General features: G+C 39.5%; 1 protein-coding gene across 1 annotated transcript in view; it reads left to right on the top strand.

Moving 5' to 3' along the window:
• Positions 1 to 16,941, top strand: part of COG7 (component of oligomeric golgi complex 7) — a 51,377-nt gene extending 34,436 nt beyond the window's left edge. The window contains exons 11-17 of the mRNA XM_003341651.4: positions 1,203 to 1,268; positions 4,172 to 4,358; positions 5,460 to 5,600; positions 8,016 to 8,099; positions 11,651 to 11,765; positions 13,850 to 13,993; positions 16,508 to 16,941. Of these exons, the coding sequence (XP_003341699.1) occupies positions 1,203 to 1,268; positions 4,172 to 4,358; positions 5,460 to 5,600; positions 8,016 to 8,099; positions 11,651 to 11,765; positions 13,850 to 13,993; positions 16,508 to 16,674 (904 nt within the window). The 3' untranslated portion in view covers positions 16,675 to 16,941. The remainder of the gene's footprint in view (positions 1 to 1,202; positions 1,269 to 4,171; positions 4,359 to 5,459; positions 5,601 to 8,015; positions 8,100 to 11,650; positions 11,766 to 13,849; positions 13,994 to 16,507) is intronic.
• Positions 16,942 to 24,816: the final 7,875 nt, after the last annotated feature.

The raw sequence follows: 24,816 nt of genomic DNA, 5'->3' as shown, positions 1-24,816 counted from the left end.
GTACTTAGTATTAATTCTAAGATGGAAGGTTTAAAAAAAAAAGAAAATCAAAGAACTATTAAATTCAGATGTGATGATCTTAGTTAGCATCTTATCCCTGAAGAATGAATACATTATTTCTCTTTGCGTTTTCATGAAATTAGAGAAAGAAAACTCTGAGATACTACCCTAGTATCAAAATCTAAATTTTATATAGTGCCTCAACAAATGTCAAATAAAACATCCTGGGGACAGGTAGGTGACTTAGTGGATAGAGAGCCAGGCCTGGACACAGGAAGCCCTGGTTTCAAAGGTGACTTCAGACCCTTCTTAGTAACTCCTGGCAAATCTCTTAATTCCCATTGCCTGGCCCTTTCTGCTCCTCTACCTTAGAATGGATAATTAGGATCAGTTCTTAAGATAAAAGGTAAATTTCTACAGGATACTTTTCCCTCAATATTTTCTACCACTTTTATTTATTTATATACTACTTTTATATATAAAACAAAAAAAAGTTTTGTTGATGCTTTTTCCTTTTTTAAAACATTTATTATTTTCCCACCAACATCCCTCTTCCCCCAATCTTCCATTTTCCTAAACTTCTGTTGAGATGTTGGAGGTACTTTTTCAGCATCAGAACTCTGAAGTCATGATTGGACTCTGCATTGCCTAAAGTTCTGAAATCTTTCAGTGTTGTTGTCCTTTATATTATTGTGTTTATTGGATAAATTATTTTCCTGCTTCTAATTATTTGCTTCTGCATTTGTTCTAACAAGTCTTTCCAAGTTTCTCTGAATTCTGGTCTCTATCATTTCTTACAGAACAATGACATTCCCTTACATTCATATACCGTAATTTGTTCAGCCTGTCTCCACTTGATGGGTAGTTATCTATTCCTCCTTTATCAAGATCAGATTCCTTACACAACTCTGTGATTTATAGTTACTGGAACTCCCATAGCAGAGAAAGCTGATTCATGGCATGAGAGGCCTAGGATAAGGAGGATTTTTATAAATGTACATCGTTTACCTTTTATATTAATTGCCAAAGAGGACATCCTTTCTATCAAGTCATTAAATAGTTAACTTTTACCTCCAACAGAGCATTACAAAATGTTGCGACTAGTTTTTATCAATGAATTTTTATCAATGAGACACTGTTCATCATGCAAATGCCAGCATTCTGTATACTTCAATTTTTAAAGTGTTTTTGGTTTTGTTTAGGATAATAGCCACCTGTGGAGAGCTTTTGCGGCATTGTGGGGACTTTGAACAGCAGCTAGCAAACAGGTAAGGAAGATTTGTGTTATGATTTTTTTCTGTTTAGAGTCTGGTATAGAAGGAAACTTGATTTTTAAAAAGGCATGTTATATTCATTACAAATCTATCAAATCCAGGGGCAGCTGGGTGGCTTAGTGGATAGAGGGCCAAACCTGGAGAAGGGAGGTCCTGGCTCAAAGCTGACCTCAAACTCTCCCTAGCTTTGTGACTTTGGACAAGTCACTTAAACCCAGTTGCCTAGTCCTTACTACTCTTCTGCCTTGGAACCAATACTTAGTATACATTCTGGATAAAAGGCATAAGTTTATTAAAAACAACAAAACAAAACAAAAAAGTCTACCAAATTGGATATCTATATAGCTCAAGACGTATTGCTCTGTACCTAGATAAAAATTAAATGATCGTTGTTTTCATTATCATGTCATTATCATTACTTTCTTTAGCAAACATCAAACACTGTGAGAAGCCATGATTCTATGTAATGCTAAAGTAAAGATTAATAGCAAGGATTTGGTTAGTCGTAGTCTCTACTGTCAAGAAGTCTTTGCATTAAGTGAAGAAACTGTGGACATTCCCCAGTTGTGTTTCAGAAATTCGTTTTTAAATAAATTGCTTGGACCACTAAACATTTTTCCATAGAAATAATGTTACAAATAGGCAGCTAGGTGGTGCAGTGGAGTCAGGAGGTTCTGAATTCAAATTTAGACAGGTACTTACTTGCTATGTGACACTGGGCAAGTCACTTAACCCTCTGTGCCTTGGCTTTCTCATCTGTAAAATGGTTAGTAAGAAAGAAGTGGCTTGCCACTCTAGTACCTTTGCCAAGAAAACTCCAAGTAGGGTCATGAAGCGTTGGACATGACTGAAGCAAATAAACAACAAAAATATTATAAATGGCAATTAGGTTGCCCTTATTGGGCCTCAAAAATATGTTGAAATTCAGTGTTGACAGGAAATGAGATAGAAATGAGGTTTGGCTCTTTCAGAGAAGGTTTCCTGGGAGAGGTTTAATTTGAAGTTCTAAATTAAGACTAGGAACAACTGACCTTGCTATTTCAAATATAGGAAGACCAAATACAAGATTGGACTTCTCAGAGTTTGAAGGAAGAAAAGGCTTGAAGCACAGGTTTCCTATAATGAGCTATTCATGACGATGTGAGGAGTTTTGGTGATAAAAAAGGAAAGGAACAGATAGATTCGAAATATTGTATGCTTAGACTTGAATCCTACAGTCCTATAAACATTGAGATTTGAAAGGAAAGACAATAATCTACCTACCATGTATTCTCTCTCAAAAGAAGAGAAAATGAGTGATGGGCTGGGTTGATAAAGCTTATCTTATCTCCCAAATTATCTAAAATATGGAACACAGACTTCTAAGGAAGACCACTCCCTTCAATAGCAGAGGCAGCCCCTTGAAATACTTTGGAATTCACTTCAGCTACAGGCTTGGAATTTGCTGCTGTTCTCTTGTAAGGTTGCCACATTGCAGAAGCTGATAATTTAATGATTTTGGTAGTGACTAAAAGTGAGATTGCATGGCTTTTAGCTGAAGGATTTCACATAATGTGTGACTCAGAGATGTAAGTGATGATAGGTATTTTTTTTTCCTGCCCTTGAATGTTGCTAGTTCTTGGAAAGATATACATAGAATAAAATGTTGGGGATTTAGACTATAATCCCTTTGAAGCTGTTTAAATTGGAAAATCACACCCTGAGACTATGGGCAAATCACTTAACTTTGTTAAGCCTCAGTTTCCTTTCTATAAAATTGGTATGCTAATACTTACATTAAATACCTTAAGGGTTATTTCAAGGACAGCTCTTTGTAAATTACCAGACGAAACTATTATATTCACAAGTTTTGATGGCATTGATGAATTGCTGACAGCTTTAATTAGCTGAGGAAATGCATGAAACAATTGTACATTTCAATTAATTATCACAATACTTTTGATATAATAGGAAATCAGGTAATTTGAGATCACAACACTATTTGTTAACATATTAGTAAATCAGATGATAATTTAGAATGCTTCTCTAGGTAAAGAGGAAAATGTCCTTAACATTTCTTTAGAGATTTTGCTGCACTTAATGTGATTTTTAAAAATTTCCCTCTTTTATGTTGTAAAGATTTTTGACTTTATTCTGCTCTTCAATTTGGATGGAAAGAGGCTACATTGAAGTCAGTTCTAGTGAAGTGACTGAGGTTTATATTACAGTAGCTATGCAAAGGAAGAAATTGATTTCTTATATTTCGGTTCACCAAAAATGGGCCAGCCCATACTTCATAGAGATTTATTGTCTTTTTGATACACGGGGGTGAAAATTTCATTTTTGGTTAACTTAAAGGGTACGAATCTAAAGGTACAAACAAAGACCCCTCTTCCCCTCCACCCCCACCCAGGAGTCATTTGTGTTTGTGTTGTTCTTGAGGATAGCCCAGTCACACTTGAACCTATTCCCATTTACTAGTTCATGTGCACTTTTAGGGAGACAGTAATGTGGGAAGAGCACAAAAGTAGGAGTGAGAACATCTGAGGTCTTCAATTTCAGTACAAAATTACTCAGTACTGACTATGATAAGGTACTGTGCTAGGCACTGGGAATACAAAGACAGAAACAAGATATTCCCTATGAAGTGATTTATGTTTTACTGGAAAAAATCCTCATTTTTATTTCTGTAGCCCTTTCTTCACAATCATCCAGCTTGTCCTGCTGAATTGAGTTCTTGAATGTCTTCTGGCAGTGGGAAATAGCTTCACCTTTCATTGTCTCCATTTCCTTAGTTCTAATGCGGAAATCAGTGAGCAATTAGAGTTTAGGAAATTACAGCTGGAGAAAAGTACAAGGGCCCTTCCAGGCCTCATATATATGTGATGTCATGATAATAATACTCATTCTTATTCTAGGATTTTGTCCACAGCTGGGAAGTATCTTACGGACTCTTACAGCCCTCGTAGTCTCACTGGCTTTCAGGATAGCAGCCTGACGGAGAAGAAGAGCTTGGTTAAGAACCCATGGCAGGAATATAATTATCTTCAGAAGGAGAGTCCAGTAGAATATGCCAGTTTATTGGAAGTTCTTTATACTCTCAAGGTATGAGGCCAGATGACAATATCCTTGGGAGCCAAAGCTTTTCCGTTGTCCTTAACTCTGAAGTTTTTTGGGTCCGATGCTCCTCCCCCATCATAGTTGTTCTGGTCCATTGTATGAGATTTATGCTGCTGCTTGCCCTATGGCCATTGTTCTTTCCCATTTATGCAGTTGAATCTCACTTAAGTCTGTCCACCTGTGTTAACTCTGAAGAAATGTTCTTGGCGTTTGGGTACAAAAACCCTTTCAACAAAAGGGGTGACGCAAATGGCAAATTGTGGATTATAATGTGAATAGAGGCATTGATGATGTGTGTCCTACCAGTGTTATATCCAGAAATGTTTTCAGGAAATTTGATATAAAAACCCTGGCCTCATCTTGTATTGAAGCTTGTCCAGTGAACCTCATTACATGTTTTGGCCATGCATATCCCTATGCTATTTAGTCAATGATTTCCCAGGCTACTACATATTCTAGGGTAGGATTAGATCTTAATGTTGGTGTATCATCTTTATGTGGCTTACCTGCTTTCTATTCTACAGCCTGGCCCCTGTAACTGGCTGTATTTGAACCTGACACAACACTTCTTAAAGTAATTCTGTAAATCCATTCATCCGTGTTTTTGTGATTGGGTTAAAGTAACTTTGTTTATCTTTATTGCTAATCTGATTTATGTCTGTTTGTCTTAATAGACTCATTTATAATAGCAAAACTAAGGTTACATTTTCTGTTGTGGTATTTTCTCAGGCTATTTAGAATTCCTTGGAACTTACACAAGCAGTACATATGTTGCCTTTTAGTTGAGTTTTATTGACTTGACCTCCTTGGAAATCATGGTCATGTTTATGTACTTAGTATACATAAATGTTAAGCTAGTAATTTTCCCCCACCTCCTCCCCATTCTCTGGATGGTCCAAAGTTGTGGAAAGATATTCCTTAAATCCTGTATTTTGTTGTTGCTGTTTTTTTCTGTCATTTTTCAGAGTTTTGTCGCTTAATGTCTTTTATAGCAGGGCTTTGTATTTAGAGATACTGTTTCCTCAACTTGGTAAAACATCTTTTAATATTCCCTGCTTATTAATATGGCTTCTTATTCTTCCTTAGGAAAAAGGCTCAAGTAATCACAATCTGCTATCTACCTCTCGAATGGCTCTAACTCGCCTTAATCAGCAGGCCCACCAGTTGGCCTTTGATTCTGTTTTCCTGCGTATCAAACAACAGCTTTTATTAATTTCCAAGATGGAGGTGAGTTTTTAAAAGTTTCTTCCAGGGACCCATTATAATTTATTGCAGATCCCTGTTATCTATCAACCATCTTTGGAGCTCCCTTGGCATTGCTTCTGGTTTAAATGTAGGGCCAACATTTACAGCATTTACCTTTTCTTTATAGGACTTGTAAGGAAAGTGCATTTTTAATATCCTAGAATCTCATCATAAGGGTTTACTTTTCATCCATAACTTATCTTTTAACATGGATTCTAGAGTTAATTGCACTGACTTGAATTAGGTTTGTGTCCTTTAGACCAGAAATGAAAGAATGAGTGGAAGACACATTGTGATGGAAAAATTGACAAGACTTGGTAGCTGATTAGTTCTGGGAAATGAAAGAAGAGGTAAAGAATATTTGGCAGTTTTGAACCTGGGTAATTGGTAGCCCAGTGATGCCATCAGTAGAAGGGACACAGTTGTAATACATATTTATCAAGAAAATATTGTTCATTTCAGGGAGGCAGTAAAAACATAGATGAAACAACAATGAAAATACAATGCATAGTTTTATTCTCATTTATACCTTCTAGTTTAGATTCTTATTACCTCAGTAATGCCAGAATTATTATATTATCTTTATAGCTAGCCTCCCTGCCTCCAGTTTTTTCTCACCTTTATAGCACATCTTGAGCCCTATCACCTAATGAAGCTTTTGGAAATCCTTCTTCCATCATACTATTCCCTTGTTCACAGTCTCCTTTAGGATAAAATCCAAACTTCTTAATCAGATAATTAAGGTCCTTCATCATCTTATCATGAGATATCTTTTCGTATGTATTTACCACGATTCCACAACTGTATCAACCTCTTTTTCCAACCAGATAGGTCTATTCAGCAGTCTCCAAACAAGGCTGTCATTTATGTTAATTACTTTTCTCCTGCTGTTCTCCTCAAGTGGAATTCTTTCCTCACATTTCGCCTGTCATAATTCTATGTCCAGCTTAAATATCACATCTTCCATGAAGTCTCCTTTGAGTACCAGAAATGATGTCTTGCCTTATATTGTCCTTAGGGTCTGGTACATTGCAAAATGACTCTGGATTCAGAGAACTTGAGTTTGCATTCCATCTCAGAAACTTACCTGTGTGACCTTGGGAAAAGCATTTGGGCTTCTCGGACTTCAGTTTCTTATCTGTAAAATGAAGGGGTTAGACTGAATGGCCTCTGGATGCCTCTCCAGCTTAGACCTGTGATCCTATGACACTTCTCTTTTCTGCTTTGTAATATATCCAACTATTTGACTTCTCTCTCTTATTAGACCTTTTTTTAAACCCTTGCTTTTTTGTCTTAGAATCAATACTAAGTAGTGATTCCAAGGCAGAAGAGCCATAAGGGCTAGGCAATGGGGGATAAGTGATTGCCTGGGGCCTCACAGCTACCATTTCCAGGCCTACTATTCTATCCATTGAGCCACCTAGCTGGCCGCCTCCCCCATTAAATTTCTTGAGGAAGGAAGAGAGGACTTTTTGAAATCTTTTTACCTTAGCACCCAGCATAGCACTTTGTATTTATAGTAGATGCTTAGTAAATATTTGTGGAATTGGATGAATAAATATAGATATTTGAACTGTTGATTTGTAGTAAGTTAGAAATTGACTGACAGAAAGGAAAACATTGAGGACAAAGACATATTTGGATCAGAGAAGGGAATTCAGAGCAGGAAGTATGAACCAGGATAAGGTAACTAGAAAACTCTGGGCAGGGGTAGAGAAATAAAAGAATTTATCTATATAAAGAATCTTTCCTAGAAGGGGGGAAAACCAAAAGGAGTAAGTCAGTACTTAGAAATGAATAGCACTAATAACTGACATTTATATAGCACCTAGGTTAATAGGATCATGAATTTAGAGCTGAAAGGGACCTTCGAAGCCATTTAGCCCAGTCCTCTCATTTTATAGCTGAGGAAACTGAGACCTAGGGAGGTTAAATGATTTGCCCAGAGTCAAATAGGTAATAAGTGCCAGATTTGGAATTCAAAGTAAGGTTTTCTGACTGCCCTGGTGCCATACTGTTTTAAGGTTTATAAAGCACTTTACATATATAATCTTATTTGACTCCCATAATAAGTCTGTGAGGTAGGCAAGGTATTATCATTTCCATTTTACAGATGAGGAAACTAATGTTCTTTTATCTTAAATAACTTGTCCCTGGTTACATGGCTAGCATGTTCGAGAAGTGGCATAGGAACTTGAGTTTCTCCTGCCTCTATGGTGCCTTTCCCCCTGCATCATGTAGCTTCCAGACCATATTCTAAGATATAGAGATCTTTTTCCTCTCTTCATGCCATCAACCTAGTTTAGGTTCACTTAAGATCAGGTCATTGATGGGCTCAGGTGACTGATGAAAACAAAATTATTTAATAATATTCACTTTTTTCCCCTTCTTTTTCAGAGTTGGAACACAGCTGGAATTGGGGAGACTTTGACAGATGATCTTCCCACATTTAGCCTTACTCCTCTTGAATATATTAGCAACGTAAGAGACATAGTATATTGACTTTTCTGGGACAGGCATGGCAAATAAAATATTTTATTTGTGTTTTAGCTACACTCTAGGTGAAGTAGTTATTCATCCCTGTTCTATATTTTCTACTTTGACTTTTACAATATCTATATTTAAGTCACGCTCTTGAATGGAATATTTATTTAAAAGGACTTTGAAAACACATATGGTAGCTACAGGATGACAGTGGAGCTTCATGAAAAAGAAAAAAATGAAATATGTTAAATACAATGATATGTGGGAAAGCTACAGGATCAAAAATTGGTGATGCCCTTAAAATTTTTTTTTTTAATTTAAAAAACTCTTACCTTTTTTAGTATCAATTCTAAGACAGAATGGCAAGAGCTGAGTAATGGGAGTTAAGTAACTTATCCAGGGTCACACAGCTAGGAAGTGTCCAGGACCAGATTTGAACCTAGGTCCTCTTGACTCCATGCTTAGTGCTTTATCCACCCTACTACCTATTTGCCCCTGTGTTTTCCAGTTCTTTATAGAAATAGGGAAAGTGTTGACAGCTTCAAACAAATAAGTGAACTTTATTATTTTCAATCTTATAAATAGATAATTGGCCAGGTTTTATAAAAATATGTTCTAATTAATTAAAAATAAATGCTAATTTCAATGTTTTTTTTTACCTCCATTGGAGTAAAGGTCAACTAGTAATGTTTTTCATAGTCTAGTAAATTGTTTGTGGTACAGCTACACTGTTGTCGGCATTTGACTAGCATATTAAAGACCAGGCCCTTACAGAGAAATATTGTTGTATAACCAAGAAAGCCGGTGTGGCAATGACTTTCTCTTATTCACATATGATTATGGTTCTTTTTTCTGTAAAACGAAGAGGATATTGACAACTTTCTTTTTACACAAGTGCTTTTTGGAAGAAAGGGACTACAAATGCATAGTCATTAAAACCCTGAAAATCGGCACTGGCTCAGTAAAAACAAGTAGCTGATACTTCTGTAGTCCTTCAAGGTTTGTGAAGTGCTTTAATACTTTGAAAGCATTTTATACCCCTTTCCCCCTTTGATTCTCATGACAGCCACATTAAGAGAGCAGGGAGGTAAATGTTACTGTTCCTGTTTTAATGGATGAGGAAACAGGCTCAGAAGGGTAGAATGTCTTGCCCAAAGTCATGTAGAAGATAATTGACAGAATGTGCATTTGGAGGCAGGTCTCAGAGCTCCATATCTAGGACTCTCTCTGTTCTGGTGAGCTCTCAGGGTCATGGGCTTGGTTCTTATGCACAAGGCAGTTGAGGCCCATTTGTGCTGCTCAGTTGTGTCTGACTCTTTGTGACCTTGTGGACCATATTGGCCATGGGGTTGCCTGGCAGATATTGGAGTGGTTTCCCATATCCTTCTCCCATGGATTAAGGAAGAGGTTAAGTGAATTGCCCAGGGTCACGTAGCTACTAAGTATTTGAGGTTGGATTTGAATTCAGGTCTTCCTGGCTCTAGACCTAGCCCTCTACCCACTGAGCCATCTAAGGCTCATAGAAACATAATGAAATGTAATAATTTATCTCTCAGCAGAGGGCATCTTAAGACCTGAGTTCTTGTTATGGCTTTGCCACAAACCAGCTGAATGATCCTGGGCAGGTCACTTAGCTTCTCTGGGCCTCATTTTCTTCATTTGAAAAATGAAAGGAGCTGGACTAGTTATCAGTCTATCAGTCAAGAGCCATTTATTCAGTGCCAGAAACTGCTAAGTTCTGAATGCAAAGAAGGTAAAAATCAGTTTTTGCATTTAAGGAGGCCACAGTCTGATCAGAGAGACAATGTGCAAAAATCAGGTATCAACAAGGAACATACTAGATAAAGTAAGAAGGATCCCAAGAGGGGAGGCACCAAGACTAAGGAGGATGAGAAAGGCTTCTTACAGAAGGTGGGACAGCACTTACCCTAGTGCCTGGCACACAGTAGGTGCTTAATAGATATTTATAAACTGATTGATGTTAGCCAAGACTTTGAGGAAGCTAGGAGATGGCCAGTGGTGAGTGAGGAACAACAAGGGGGCCAGTATCCCTGGATCACCCAATAGGAAAGGAGCATAGGGTGTCAGAAGACTGGAAAGGTAAGAAGGCACAAGGTTATGAAGTCCAAGAGAGCATTTTATTTTTGATGCTGGAGGAGCTTGGATTTGATCCGGGCTAAGAAGCTATTGCAGTTTATTGAGAAAGGTGGCGACATGTGGGCCTTAGGAAGATCAGTGTGACAGCTGAGTGAAGATTGGATTGGACTGGAGAGATTTGGCAGGGAGAGCAACCAGCAGGCTATTCATTGGACACATGGGAGAGATGTTACCAAGATAAAGATGAGAGGACTCAGTAGCTGATTTGCTGATTGACTGTGGTGTGGAAAGAAAGTGAGAGTTCAGGGTGACAGCTAGGTTGGGTGATTGGGAGGGGGGTGGTCTTCTTGACAGTAATAGGGAAGTTAGGAAGAGGGCAAAAGATAATCAGTTCAGTTTTGGACACATTTAGTTTAAGATGTCCGATATCTAGTTTGAGATGTCCTGGAGATCAGGAGAGAGGTTAGGACTGGACGTGGTAGATTGGAGAATCTTCCAAGTAGAGATGGTCATTGAATCCTTGGAAGCAGATGAGATTACCAAATGAAATCGAAATGAGGAAGAAGAGAAGGCCCAGAATTGAGCCTGAGCCAGAATTGAGCCAGAATTGAGTTGGGGAAACCAATGGTGAGTGGGTGTAATGAATGAAGATCCCTAAAAGAACTATCAGACAGGTAGGAGGGGATCCAGGACGCAGCAGAAAACTGGAAGAGAAGAGAGTGATGGATAGTGTCAGAGTGCTGTGAGGTCAAGGAGTGAGGACTAAATGATTTTAAAGTTCCCTTTCATCTCTGACCTTGGGGGTGTAAATAGCAGATTTAGGCTTAGCAATTGGGATTCCTACCTTCCAGTGTCTAACCTTGTGTAAATTATCTTCTTGTGGTGAGGAGAAACTAAGGACAATGTAGGTGTAGTTTCCATCCTTTTTCTTCATTGTTCTTTTCTATACATGTGCCTCCTAGCTAGCCTGCTGTCTTAGGATTTACTAATAGACTCCAGTCAGAATATTGAACCAGTAAGGCTGGTCCATCCTTTTAGAGGCAGGAGGAATATAAGAATCTACAAACCAAAGGGAAAATAGACATGGTTGGTTATTTCCAGCATTCTTTATACTTGAGATCTGGGCTTGACTTTTTACATTTGGTAATTTGGGGCATTGATCTTCTCTGATTTTGATTCATTTGAAACAGTAAGCCAGGATAATTGCCTACAAGATCCTTGAATTTAGCCAGTCTGTTAGTTGTATTGACCACCTCCACTCAAAAAGTACCATCTGACTTTGAAAGTCTTTGAATTTGTTCAAGTTGAATAAGAAAGAATGCTGATTTTGTTTGTTTGGTATCAATTAAAGGGAGGGCAGACTTGTTCAAGCAAACTTTTTCCTGTGGGCTAATAAAACATACATAATCTGCCTGAACCTTAATGATAATAGCACTTTATTTTCTGTTTAGATTGGGCAGTATATCATGTCCCTCCCTCTAAATCTGGAGCCATTTGTTACTCAGGAAGATTCTGCTTTGGAATTAGCATTACATGCTGGAAAGCTGCCATTTCCTCCTGAGCAAGGTAAGAATTACTTAGCTGCTGTTGCGCCCCAAGAAGAACACTGATCCAGAAATTTCCAGCCTTTAAGTATTACAGACCTGTGAGATGAGAGCACTGCATGTCACAGGATCATAGATTTGTAAAGGGAAAGAAGCTTAGAGGTCATCCAGTCCAAAGCCCTCTCTTTGTAGATGAGGAAACTGAAGCTCATAAAAGTTAAATGATTTGCCTCAAGTTACCAGAGTAGTAAGTGGAAGTGTGGAAATTTGAACTTGGGACCTCTGACTTACAAATCTAGCATTGTTTGTAGAGCACCATGCTGTCCTATCAGTGAAGGACTTTGATGCTTACTTAAATACCCTTTTCCAAAACAGAAACTCATACAATGTTGTGCTGGATGTATTTGATGCACTTGGAGTATTTTATGGATGAAGTCACTGAGATCAGAGAATGGAAGACTCTTAGCTTGTATCTTGTGGCTTAACTCAGAATAGAAGCTAGTTCTTTTAATTACTGTTGCAGTATTCTTTGTATACCCTTCTCATCAGAGAATTAATCCATTTTAATAGAACTAGCAGTTTTGGATTAAGAGAGGTGGTACAGTGGAAAGAGCACCAGGCCTGGAGTTGGGAAGATCTGAGTTCAAATTTGGCCTTAGATATTTCCTAGCTGTGTGACCCTGGGCAAGTCACGTAACCCCAATTACCCAGCCCTTCCCTTTCTTTACTAAGGTAGTAAGGGTTAAAAAAAAAGTTACATCAGTGGAATTGTGAGTCTATAGTAAGGAGAAAGTACTCACTAAGATGTTTAAATAACCCTGTGATATTTGCCACTCTCTAATAGGCATTTATAATAGAACAGGTCAGGGCTGATAGTATTTATTGATAAGCAGAGGGTGATAGGTTTAAGGTTCCTGGAAACTTTGCCTCAACTTGAGGGTCAGCTGATAGGCGCAGGTTGGGTCACAGGCCTAGAAAACACAGATAAGCATTACTGACCTCAAGGGTAAAACGTCATGGTCTCTTTGGGTAAAGTCAAAAGTCCTTAGGTGTGTGTGACTTATTTAAAAAGCATTTCTATAAAGTAGCTGCTATTTAAATCAAAGAAGATTGAAGCAATTATAACTAGACTTTCCACTGAAACCAAATCTAAAGTTCAAAGATATCATTGAGTTGTTGTTGTTCCAAAACCTAGTTTTTCTACATCTCTTCTAGAAACTTTCTTCTCCCTTGGCTTTTGCTTATTGTCCTGCTTCTCTGACTGCTCTTTGCTGGTTCTTCTCTCCACTTAAGTGTGTTCGCTAAGATTCATCTCCCCTCACCTTCCTTTCTTATGGTCACTCCCTTATCCACTTGCACTTCTACTGTCTGCTGTGTTGATGACACCTGAATTTACACCTGTCTCTAATCTGTCATTGTTTCATTTCTCTACTTCCAACCAACAATAGAAAATATTTATTTAGGACAATCCAAAATAGAATTCATCTTTTCACCATCCCTTCCTTGAAACAGCTCTTCCTCATTTCCTCTAGTCACTTCTTTGTAATGCCTTGGAGCCACATTTCTTAAAGTGGGGGGAGGACTAGGTTTCACCAAGTATATAGACTTGGATAGGAAAAAAATTATAATCGGTGCCATACTGCTATCTAACCTTATTTTCTACCATCCTTTACTCTAGGGTCATCTCTGTTTCCCAGATATGCCGTGCTCATTGATTTTCCACGTGTTATGTTAGTCCATGCTATTTCCATACCCTTCCTCTGCTCCCATACTTCCACTAGCACTCAGAATACACTCCCCATTCTCTGTCAGAGGCCCAAGTCACAATATCTTCCCCCACTATTCCAGCCCTCTCTGTTTTTCTTTTCTTCCAGCTCTTTTGGTATATAGCAAGTACTATGCCCTGATTTTCTGATTGTTTTGTGGGTTGGTCTTATCTAGACCTGGAGCTCCCTAAAGACATCCTTTTTATGCTTCTTTTGTGTCCTTTGTGGCATGTGGCATAATCTGTAGATATTTGGTATTTGGTAGCATCGAATTGACTGCTGGGATTTTTCATGGGGACCTGTCCGGTGTCTCTGCTGGAATGCTCTTTCTTCCTTTCAGGGGATGAGTTGCCTGAGCTGGATAACATGGCTGACTACTGGTTGGGTTCAATTGCTAGAGCCACCATGCAGACATATTGTGACGTGATCCTTCAGATTCCTGAGCTGACCCCACACTCCACCAAGCAGCTGGCTACAGATATTGGTAAGCTGGGGCTCGTGGGAGCCCCCAGGGGAGCAGCCTTCCTTCCTGCACTCTTTCTGGCCCCAAGCACAAGGAAGGAACAATACTGCTCACGAGCCTGCTTCTTTGCTTTCTTCATTTGGGTCACCTAGAACTATCCTTATGCCTCTGGCAGGACAGGCCGGCCTCCAGATCAGGCATGGGACTTGCCTGCATGCCCAAGTACATGACAGTCAGAGGTGAAAAAGCGAATGGCCAGCCTTCACCAATACAAGGCACGAAGTTCTCTCTTCAAGAGTCTCATATGTGTGGGGCTGCCTGATCTCTACAGAAAGAACTTTTTGCAATAAAGTTTTCTGAGGAGCAGCCAGGAAATGACCCTGTTAGATATTAAATCACACAAAATATTATTAACAGTGCTGTGGGGGGGGCAGGGATAGGAAGGGTTTGGCACACTAAGGGATGGAGCACTAAGCCTAGAGTTGGAAGGATCTGGGTTCAAATGTGGCCTCAGACACTTCCTCCCTGTGTGACCCTGGGCAAGTCATTTAACCCCCATCTGCCTAGCTCTTGCCCTTCTCTCTTAGAGTGGTTACTAAGACTGAAAGCAAGGATTTAAAAAAACAAAAAATGTTAACAACAAAAAAATCCAGTGCCAGGATTCTCATCTGAAGACCCACCTAACTGTTTGATGTTCAAAAAAATCTTTTCCACAGTGTCAGAGAAGGTTGCTAAAATAGTAGTATTTGTGGGGATAAAACCTTTAGCATCAGGCACTTTTGTAGAACCATGGACATTTTGAACTGGAAAGGATGACCGTGAATTCCAACCCCTGCATTTTGCTGCTACGGAAACTGAGGTTCCTGGGGAAACATTCATTCCCCAATGACACACAGCTAATTAGTGGTAGAATTGGAACTAGGACCTAGCATTCCAGCGTTTTTTCTGTTATGCCATATTGCCTACCAGATAGACATGTGTTTTTTTGTCCATGAGCTTAGTCTAAATTTGTAGACTCAGAATCTTAGCACAGAAAGGGACCACAGAGGTCATCTAGTCCAACCTCCTCATTGTGTAGATGAGGAAACAAAGGCCTAGGGAGGTTAAATGATTTGCCTGGAGTCACACAGCTAGTTAATTGCAGACCTGGATCTACAACCCAAGTGTTCTTATTCCTACTCCAGTGTTTTTAGCTGTTAAGCTGTCAGTATCGCAGGGAAATCATCTACCTTTTCCCACTTCACTGGACAGATTTTATTTAGGGAAAGAAAAGAGATGAAATTCATTCATCTGTGTTACTCCTTATTAATTGTTGTAGGCAAAAGTCTTGGTGAGGAAGAGAAGCTGAAACCCTGAGATTCTGGGATTCTTTGTAAATTATAATCATCTGTGCTATTCCTTTCCCAACATATTTTAAAAGAGACTTCCAAGGCGTCAGTGAATTCCAATCAGTTGAACAAGCTATCTGAGCAGTCAACCTGATGCTTGATTTAGTTTGTTCATTCCCTAGGCAGCATCTTTGGGAAGAGCCCAATATCAGAAGAGAATAAAATCAGTCAGTAGCCAGTGCTGATTGAGCATTTTCTGTGTGCCTGTCCTTATTTGAGGAACCACAGAGAAACAAGTAGAGAACAACAATGCAGTATGTAATCAAATGCCACAATGTGTAGTACGTACAGATTTTTAGTGCTATAGTAATTTAGAGCAGGGAATGAATGAATGAAGGGAGGAAGAAATAGGCAGAATTGCTCTCCCAATTTGTGTCGCACCTGTTTAAGAGGTCATATTAACCTTCTCTTCATGATTTTCCCCTTCTAATTTTAACATATTAGAAAAGCAAACATTTCCTTAGTTCTCCAAATTATTGTAATCTAAGTTCCTATGTTGGATACAGTTATTAATTATAGTGATACCTCTTTATAACACTGGTGTTAAGTGATGTAATTCACACTTCAGTTATATATATTATGATGGAGTTTTACTAAAAGAAGTTTTTTTTTTTTAAACCCTTACCTTCTGTCTTGGAATCAATACTGTGTATTGGTTCCAAGGCAGAAGAGTGTAAGGGCTAGGCAGTTGGGTGACTTGCCCAGGGTCACACAGCTAGGAGTGACTAAGGTCAGATTTGAACCTAGGACTGCCTGTCTCTAGGCCTGGCTCTCAATCCACTGAGCTACCCAAATGCCCCCTAAATGAAGTTATTTTTAAAGGAATTGACCCTTTTGCATATATGATTTCATGTACTAATGTAATGTTCTATATAAAGAATTTCATTGTGTTTAGAAAACCTTAGATCTGTAGGTTATTTGCTCCTTAAACTGAAGCTGGGGAAGGTCCCTGGACTTTTCTTCATGTGTGTAGTGGCCTTATTCAGGCTATAGTGCTGAGTTTTACCTTATTTAGAAAAAGGATGCACTGGTCATCTTTGCTTTTTGTCCTGAGTAATGCTTGTTTGCTTTTAGAGTAATGACCCTTGCCTGCTTACAGAGAAAGATCTTGTAGAAATAGATTTTCTTTTCCCTTTTATTCCTACAGACTACCTGATAAATGTGATGGATGCATTGGGCCTTCAGCCCTCCCGGACTCTCCAGAACATGGTGACTCTATTGAAAACCAAACCAGAGGATTATAGACAGGTAGCCAAAGGTCTCCCCCGTCGGCTAGCCAGCAAAGTGGCCTCCATGAGGAATGTGAATTACTGATTTTGCTATGCAGACCATGGAAGGAGGATGAGAACTAATATTCTGGTCCAAGAGCAATATTTCAGTCTGGATTGGGAATATCTTACTCTGCCAGGAATCAAGGCATCTGCTTGAATAGGCAGAGGGCCAAGATTCATTTGTATATTTTCCAAAGGGTTGTGGGGAGAAGAAATATTATTTATTAGAGTAAATATTTTTATCTTTTTTTGAATGATATTGATTTTTCAAATGGAATTTACAAATAAAATAAAGAAAGAAAAAACTAAACTAATCTAATTACATGCTGAATTGCCATAGGAGCAGGTCTTGGGGGAACATGGAGATGAGTTATGGCTTATTTTGGTCTTTGCTTTTCCTGTGGTGAGTAACAATGATGAGGCTAGTGCTTGCTGGATAGTGTGATCTGTGTCACACAATTGACAGCTTGCAGCTCCTTGTGCTTCAAGAGATCTCAGATTCTCTGATCTGCACCTGATAGCTTCCATGGACATTTATCAAAAAAGTAACAATAACTGTCAGGATGTTTTCAAATTTTTTTTTTAATTTGAGAGGTAAAGTACATTTTGTTAACATTAATATTATTATGATTAAGAAAATGTCATTGGGACATTTAATCTTCTTGGGCTGCCCATTCCATCATTTTAGATCCATTCCAATCAGTATCTCTCCTCCGGAGGACAGCTGGGTGGCTCAGTGGATTGAGAGCCAGGCCTAGAGATGGGAGGTCCCAAGTTCAAATCTGGCCTCAGACACTTCCTAGCTGGGTTACCCTGGGCAAGTCGCTTAACCCCCATTGTCTAGCCCTTGCCACTCTTCTGCCTTGCAACCAATACACAATATTCATTCTGGGTTGGAAGATGAGGGCTTAAAAAAACAAAACATTCCTCTTACTTGACTCTCATCACCAACCCCACAAGTAGGAAGGTGGCAATACTAAATGAGATAGATATGCCATCTAAGGGGTTCTCACACATGCCCACATCTTTGTAACCAGTTTGTCTGGCACTGGAAGAATCCCAATTGGGAACCTGAACCAAGAAAAATATTTCAGTTTCTTATGCAGCTGAGCACACACTGTCCCTGGCAGGAGCTGAGCCTGTGTTTGGGGACTGGCCACTGGGGACAAATTCATAAAGGGATCCAAGAAATCTGGTGGGGCAACCACGTGTTTATTTAAGCTAGAAATCTTTGTGGGTTTAATGACCTTGTCTTCTTCCCCCCCAAGCCCTATAGCAGCCTTTCTGTTTGTGTGGCATAATTTCTCATTTTCTGATCTATTCACATTAAAAAAAAAAAGCTCAGACATGTCATTTTAGTTTCTTGCTTTTCCTTTCTACATTTTGAAAACAACAGCAATTTTCCCAGCTTGCCCAGCCTTTTACATATCCCATCCCAAGTCTAATGTTACAATAAGAGAGTAAATACCTTTTTTGGGTGAATTCATTTGTTTAGCCATCAGACTTAGGTGTTCAAGCCACCTGTGCTCAAGTTGCAGAAATTACGTGATATCAACATTTTTAACTAAAAAAGCTGATTCTAAAGCTTAGATCCTCATAGATTTTTTTCTTTCAAATTGTCCTTTCTGATAGTTTCTAAAGAAGTTCCTGGTTCAGATAGGAGTAAAGGGCAGAAAAAAGTATAAACAATGCAAATTTGCTAGCACAGAGATTTATAATTGGATGTCCTTCATATTAATAAGATCAGAACCATAAGGTTTGGGGTAGCTCTCACTATATGACATTGCTGTTGGCAAAGCAAAATTTTAGTGACTTAAGATAGACTTAAGATCTGTTTCTCAAGAAATTTTAGAGAAAGATGCTACCAGTGACCTGGGCTAAGAAAAGCAGATCTTTTAGAGAAACTTTTCTGAAGACCAACACGATTCCAGAAGACCTAGGAAAGGGAAGATGACAGCAATAGAACATAGCCCCCAGACAGATGACTACATGAAGAGACTGAGTCCTTGGATGTAATCGACTAGGCAGTGGGGATCGAGTCTCCTATCCTTTCCATGACTTCCCCATGTACTGTTATTTGGTTTGTTCACAAGACCCATATGCTAGAAGAGGAGTGCCACTTAATGGTTCTGTCCATTTGCCAATCACTTTTTAACATCATGTTAAGAAAAACCCAAGCATCATAGCTACCCCATCCATTAAATGTATAGTACCTTCAGGACCTTATGTGTCCTAGTCCTCAAATTTATAAATATATCTTTAGTGATTCACTGGGGAGACTGAGAGTGTTTATTTTTAACGTATTGAATTATTTCTTTCTGAAAGAAAAGGAAGGAAGGAAAAATACTTGACTAACAACAGATATAGCCATAAATTGTTCAGATCCTAACCCTAATAACCACTACAGTCCCAAATAATTATCATAGGCTTATCTTGGTGTGATCAGTTGATGTGATTCCTTGGAGAGGGCTCGCTTATGATTATTCCTCATCAGTACCTAGCCTGACTCCTTTTCTGACTTCCAAGTTGGTATCCCATGTCGTACCATTGCCGTGTTCTAGTAGGCCTTATTTTTTGTCCTGTTTCAGCTCAGATGCTAACTTTTTGCACCTCCTTGTTCTCAAATTGCCAAGTTGTTTGTTCTCAGGAAAATGGCCATCCAAAGCATGGCTTACAGCTTTTACAATCTTATAAATGCTTTTCACAGACAGAAATAATTTCTTCTAAGCCTAATTTCATGTGTACAATCCCTTAACAACCATTCTTTTAGGAATGGAGCAATGTAGTTGCTTTTCTTACTTGCTGCTCCAAGTTCTAGGGGTGCTCCAAGTTCTAGGGGAGCAACTCTAGGGATAGGTCATTAATAACATGGAACACAAGTAAAAACCCACCTCCAGAGCAGCCTGTAGTCCAACCCAAACCCTATGAGTGGGTGGGGAAAATTATTGGAAGCAGCCAGTTGAGGATGGGAGGAGAACTAAGACAGATGTAGGAAAGGCTTTTAGCCCAACTGCCCTGGAAAGGAAATTGAAGAATGAGAAAGTGCCTTGGACAGTGGCTTGAAGGGAGAAGTGATTGTATAAGAACACTTTCAGGGCAGTGAGGGAGAAGAGAGGTCAATTCCACCTTGCTATAGCTTCATCCTTTACTTATTTCTCAGAGTCATTGTGAAATGTGGGGATGGAATTAGAATCAAATACTTTTTCATGGGATAAAATACTTTTCCTAAGGTCATCTAACGAATCATTAGCAAAAATGAGTCTAAACTTAGGACATCTCAAATCTAGTCTAATGCTTTTACCCTCAGATGAAACTATTGACATAAGATGTTCAAGAGGGAAATGGGAGGTGGAAAAAAATAAAAGGGGGAAATCAGTAGGGTGATAGCAGTCCAGAAAAGGGTGAGAAGCTTAAAACTGGTGGGTTTTCATTGGTTCAATCTTGGGTTTGGAAAAATTATAACTCCTACCATCTCCCCTCTGGGTCTTGGAGTCTCAGGGCTGGAACGAGCTCTCCCTGTACCAGTACCCCACCCTAGGAGGCTGTAACTCTTGTGCCACCACACCCACCTTTTCCTTGGGTACATCATGTTCACTGGGGAGCCATATAAAAATCCCAGAATTACTTGGATGTACTTCCTTATTTTTAGTCTCCTGTCATCTGCCTCTCTAAGCTCATGGGTTTCTGTTTTAACCTTTCCTGGTGATGGCAGCTCTTGGTTGCTTGTGGCCTGCCTCCACTTTATAAGATTACCTTGGGCAGGGGGGAGAAAAAAGGGCTGATTTTCCAGGATTTGCATCAGGCTTAATTTTGGCCTCTGCTGAAGATGAACTGAGAGAGAGAGAGAGCTCAAACTCCCAGGCACAGGGGTCAAGTGACTTGCCCAGGGTCACACAGCTGGGAAGTGTCTGAGGCCAGATTTACACCTAGGACCTCCCGTCTCTAGACCTGGCTCTCAATCCACTGAGCTACCCAGCTGCCCCCGAGTTTTGGTCATGGCATATGCATAAATGTTGAATAAAAAGTGAACAGGAATTAAATTCTCCCAGTCATAATGACATAACCATTCAGTCTCTTTTGCTCCTAGACCAGTTTCATTGTTTTTTGGGAGTGTAATGAAAAATGAAATCCCCTTGCTTTTTTTTTTCATCTTCATTGGGATTTTGCAAATAATTAGAGGAAATCTTGAGGTTTCCTTAGAAGAAAGGGACTATGAGGACACGAAGTTTTTTGTCTAACATTGCTCCCCTCTCTGAGTTGGGCACTATAGCGTGCTGACACTGCTTTGAGAGCGAGGGTGTCTGGAGCTTTCTCTACTTTGGGAGAGGACCCAAAGTTTTTTCCCTCTAGGCCTAACTTGTGATATCAAACTCAGTCCCACAGATTCCTCCTTGGTTCCAGAAGGTGTGAGTATACATTTCCAGGCCTCACTGGTTATATGATAAAGTGGTAGGTATCTACAACCTAGAGACAACTTTTGCCTCCTGGTTTGCCTCAGGATTGTGGTACCCTGATATGCAAGACGGTGCTAAACTTTGATCTTAGAGGCATGAGATAAGATGTGAGGAGTCTTAGGTTGTGATTCTGCACTCAAGGAGCTTACTGAAACCAGTTCTGAGACCTGCTCATCTGAATGGTCCTGCTCAGTGCTTGGAGCCCAGACTTTGATAGAGACCTCTTTGGTTCAAGACCTGGGGAGAAAAGGAGGCTCTCATTTGTGGGTGCACAAAAGCTTTGCCCCTCCTTGACTCCTTTCCCATCTACACTCTCTCCCAGTAACCTTGTCTAAACAGCCATAGAAAAGAACTCATCAACCTGTTCTAGCCTGTATGATCTAGGCGACTCAGCAATCATCTTATCCCCAAAAGGCTTTGAACTGGTTCCAGTAGTGTTCTGCCCTTTCAGGACAGGTTGAGATTAGTGGTGAATTTGGTTTAGGGATTATCTAAATCCTTTGTATGTCCCTTCTTTCATTAGTGCCTCTAACAGAGGGTGGAAAAGGAAAGGAAATTCAGGCATTTTGTCTCCTTTCGGCAGCAGTCTAATTCAATATATATTTATTAGGAGATTACTACATACCAGTTACCAGGCACTGTGGATACAAAGATAAAAAATGGTCGAACACTTTCCTCTTAACTAGTTACGATTTAATGGGGGTCTAATGCAGGCAGAATGGAACTGCTGAAAGTGAAAGAAAAATTGATCACGTATGTTATTTGACATATATTTATAGGTATGCATACCTATCTAATCTCCAAAGGGAAGGTATCCATAGGCTCGGTCACTGTTGGCTAAAGGATGGCACCCCCCCAATACCCAGGACAAGGGTATTGTAATTGTTCAAGTGAGAGATGATGAGGGGATGGGTAGAGGCTATGTGAGAAGAGAAGAGGGGAGATGATACGTGAAAAATGTGATAGAGGAAGAAGTTACAGTTTGGCGACCGATTGCACATGAGAGGTGAGCAAGAGAGAGGAGTCAGGAAGGGCACCAAGGTTTTCAGAAACTGGAGGAATGGTGGAACCTTCAATAGTAACCGAGAATTTCAGCTGAGTTTTTGGGAACAGATAATAAGTTCTGTTTTGTACATATTAGATACGACATGAAGTTTAAAATATCCAATAAGCAGCTAGTGATGTGGTGTTAAGGAGAGAGGGCCGGGGAAACTAGTCACCTTTCTAGGGGCAATAACTGCACCCTTGGTAACTGCCGAGGTCATCAACTGAGACAGTATTGGAGAAGAGAAAAGAGGGCCCAGGAAAACCTTTGGGGAACAGGTACGGTTTGGGGGCATGACATGGATAAAGATCCAGCACTAGAAAAGGCTCAGTCAGACAGGATGGAAAGAACATTTATAAAAACCCAGAGAGGAGAGTATCGAGGAAGACAAGGTGGGCAATAGTGTCAAATGCATTTAGAGAAACTAAGAAAATTTGAAGAATGAGAAGGGACCATTAAATTGGACAAATAAAAGATCATTGTTAACTTTGTAGGAAGAAGTTTTAGTTAAATGATGAGGTCAAAAGCCAGATTGTAGAAAGTTTAGAAGAAAATAGAGGAGAGGCACCCATTGTAGATGGCTTCTTTCAAGAGAGTTTAGCTGATAAGGGGAAAAGATAGATATAGGTTTTGAAGGATAGGGAGAGGCTGAAGATTTGAGAGTAGGAATGATGGCAGGGGTTATCTTCAGACGAGAAAGGGCAGGACTGAGGGACATTAAAAAACACACACACACACACAAATCTTTACTTTCTGCCTTAGAATTGATACTAATGTCAGTTCCAAGAGGGGTAAGGCCTAGGCAATTGGGGTTAAATGACTTGCCCAGGGTGACACAGCTAGGAAGAAAGTATCTAAGGCCAAATCTATACCCACGACATCCCCTCTCCAGGTCTGGATCTCTACTGAGCCACTTAACTGCTCCACATTTTTTAAAACCCTTACCCTCTGTCCTGAGACAGAAGCAAGGTAAGGGCTAAGCAATTGGGGTTAAGTGACTTGCCCAGGGTTACACCTAGGACATTTCTGAGGTTAGAGTCTTCCTGACTCCAGGCCTGGGCTTGAATTCTAGTGTTAACTAGCTGTCCCCCCCCACCCCCCACCCCCCACCAAGGTACATGTAATAGGGTTGGCTTTGGCAAGTAAAAGGGCCACTTTGTTTTCAGAAACTGGCATGAAGGAGGAGATAGTGGGAGTAAAGTCATGGGGCAGAAGGTAAAGAAAAGAGAAGGAGCTTTTGAGGACTGGCCTCAAATTTCTACAGGTGTGAGGTAAGGAACTTAGCAAAGAGGATATGAAGAGGTTGTGGTGTAGGATGCTCAAAGAGAAAAAAAAAAGATTTGTTGGCTCATTTTTTTTAAGGCTTCAGTACTTTATTGGTTCATTTTTAATAGAAAAAAATTTTAAATTAAAAAAATCTATTTTCTCTCTTTTCTACCTCCTTTTCTTCTCATGAGGAAAAAAAGAAATAAAAAAAAAACCTTTGTGATTAATAACACAATCAAACAAGACATTCTCACTATGGTCATGTCCACAAAAAAGTATGTCTCATTCTGCACATTGAGTCATACCTCACCTTACTGTGAGGAGTCAGGCAGCATTCCTTATCACTGGTTTTCTGAAATCACAGTTGGTCATTTTGTTGATTAGAGTTAAGAAAAGTTTTGGAACAACTGCTTTGGTGAGAGTGATGAGTAAACAATCTCGGAGAGTAGCAGTAATAGCATTTCCTCATTTGCTGTAGTGAGGACTCCATTGAAATGAACTGAAATAAATTTATTATGGACCCCATCAGTACAGTTTGGTGATTTCCTTCAGCATCACATGAGTAGGAGCAAAGGAAGTAGTTGGGGAGGGGGGAATAATCCAGGAAGTAAGTTCCTTACATGGATGAAATGCTGTGTCCAAAACAAAAAGAAAAGAATTCTTACCTCCATGGTCACAATCCTTTACCCCTCTTTCCTCTCTACTGAAAGAAGAACTTTTTATAAGTGTCTTTTGTTTGGTTTAAAAAAGCACAATTGATTATAAGAAAAGGATCCAAAGACTTCAAGAGTACAAGATAGTGTAGACTTGAACTGGTTCACCAAGAGGCCAAGATGGGGAAGGGAACAGAGTGGAGCCAGAACAGTGGGGAGGGCCTGGGATAGTGCTGAAGGATGGAGGAATTGAAGGTCATAAGGACAGAATAGATTTAGAAGGAAGGAATGAGGCGGATGGAGAGATGGGAAGATAAAAGATTATGATTAGGTAGAGGAAATTCATGAATATGAAAGTGGAACATTAGTGGGTGATCAAGGGTGTAACCATCCCTGTGTGTAGAGAGCATTTTAGAGGGCATCAAATACCTTACCTATATGGATAGAGAATATAATGTAGGTTCTGGGAATTGAAGGATAAATACAAATAAGATATAGATTTGCCCTCTGATTCTTACATGATTTTACTTGCTCCTTGAAAGTGTTTTAAAAAGAAGTGTTTCCATATGTTCATAAACAGCAATGGTTTAAACATTTGCTTAAAACTTTTCTCACTGGTGGAAATTAAATTATTCAAGGCTCTGGCCTGTGTGAAGGATAGAGTTGGTGAAACTTGGGAAAAGAGAAGTCCTGGTCTTCTGGCTTCCAATTAAAAAAAATATATTTTTAAATCTTTCCCCCCCTCCATGGTTACATGATTCATGTTG

Source organism: Monodelphis domestica, chromosome 7 (genome assembly GCF_027887165.1).
Source record: "Monodelphis domestica isolate mMonDom1 chromosome 7, mMonDom1.pri, whole genome shotgun sequence".
Taxonomy (NCBI): Eukaryota; Metazoa; Chordata; class Mammalia; order Didelphimorphia; family Didelphidae; genus Monodelphis; species Monodelphis domestica.
Note: the sequence above shows the minus strand (reverse complement) of the source record. Positions and strands in the feature narration are given on the sequence as shown.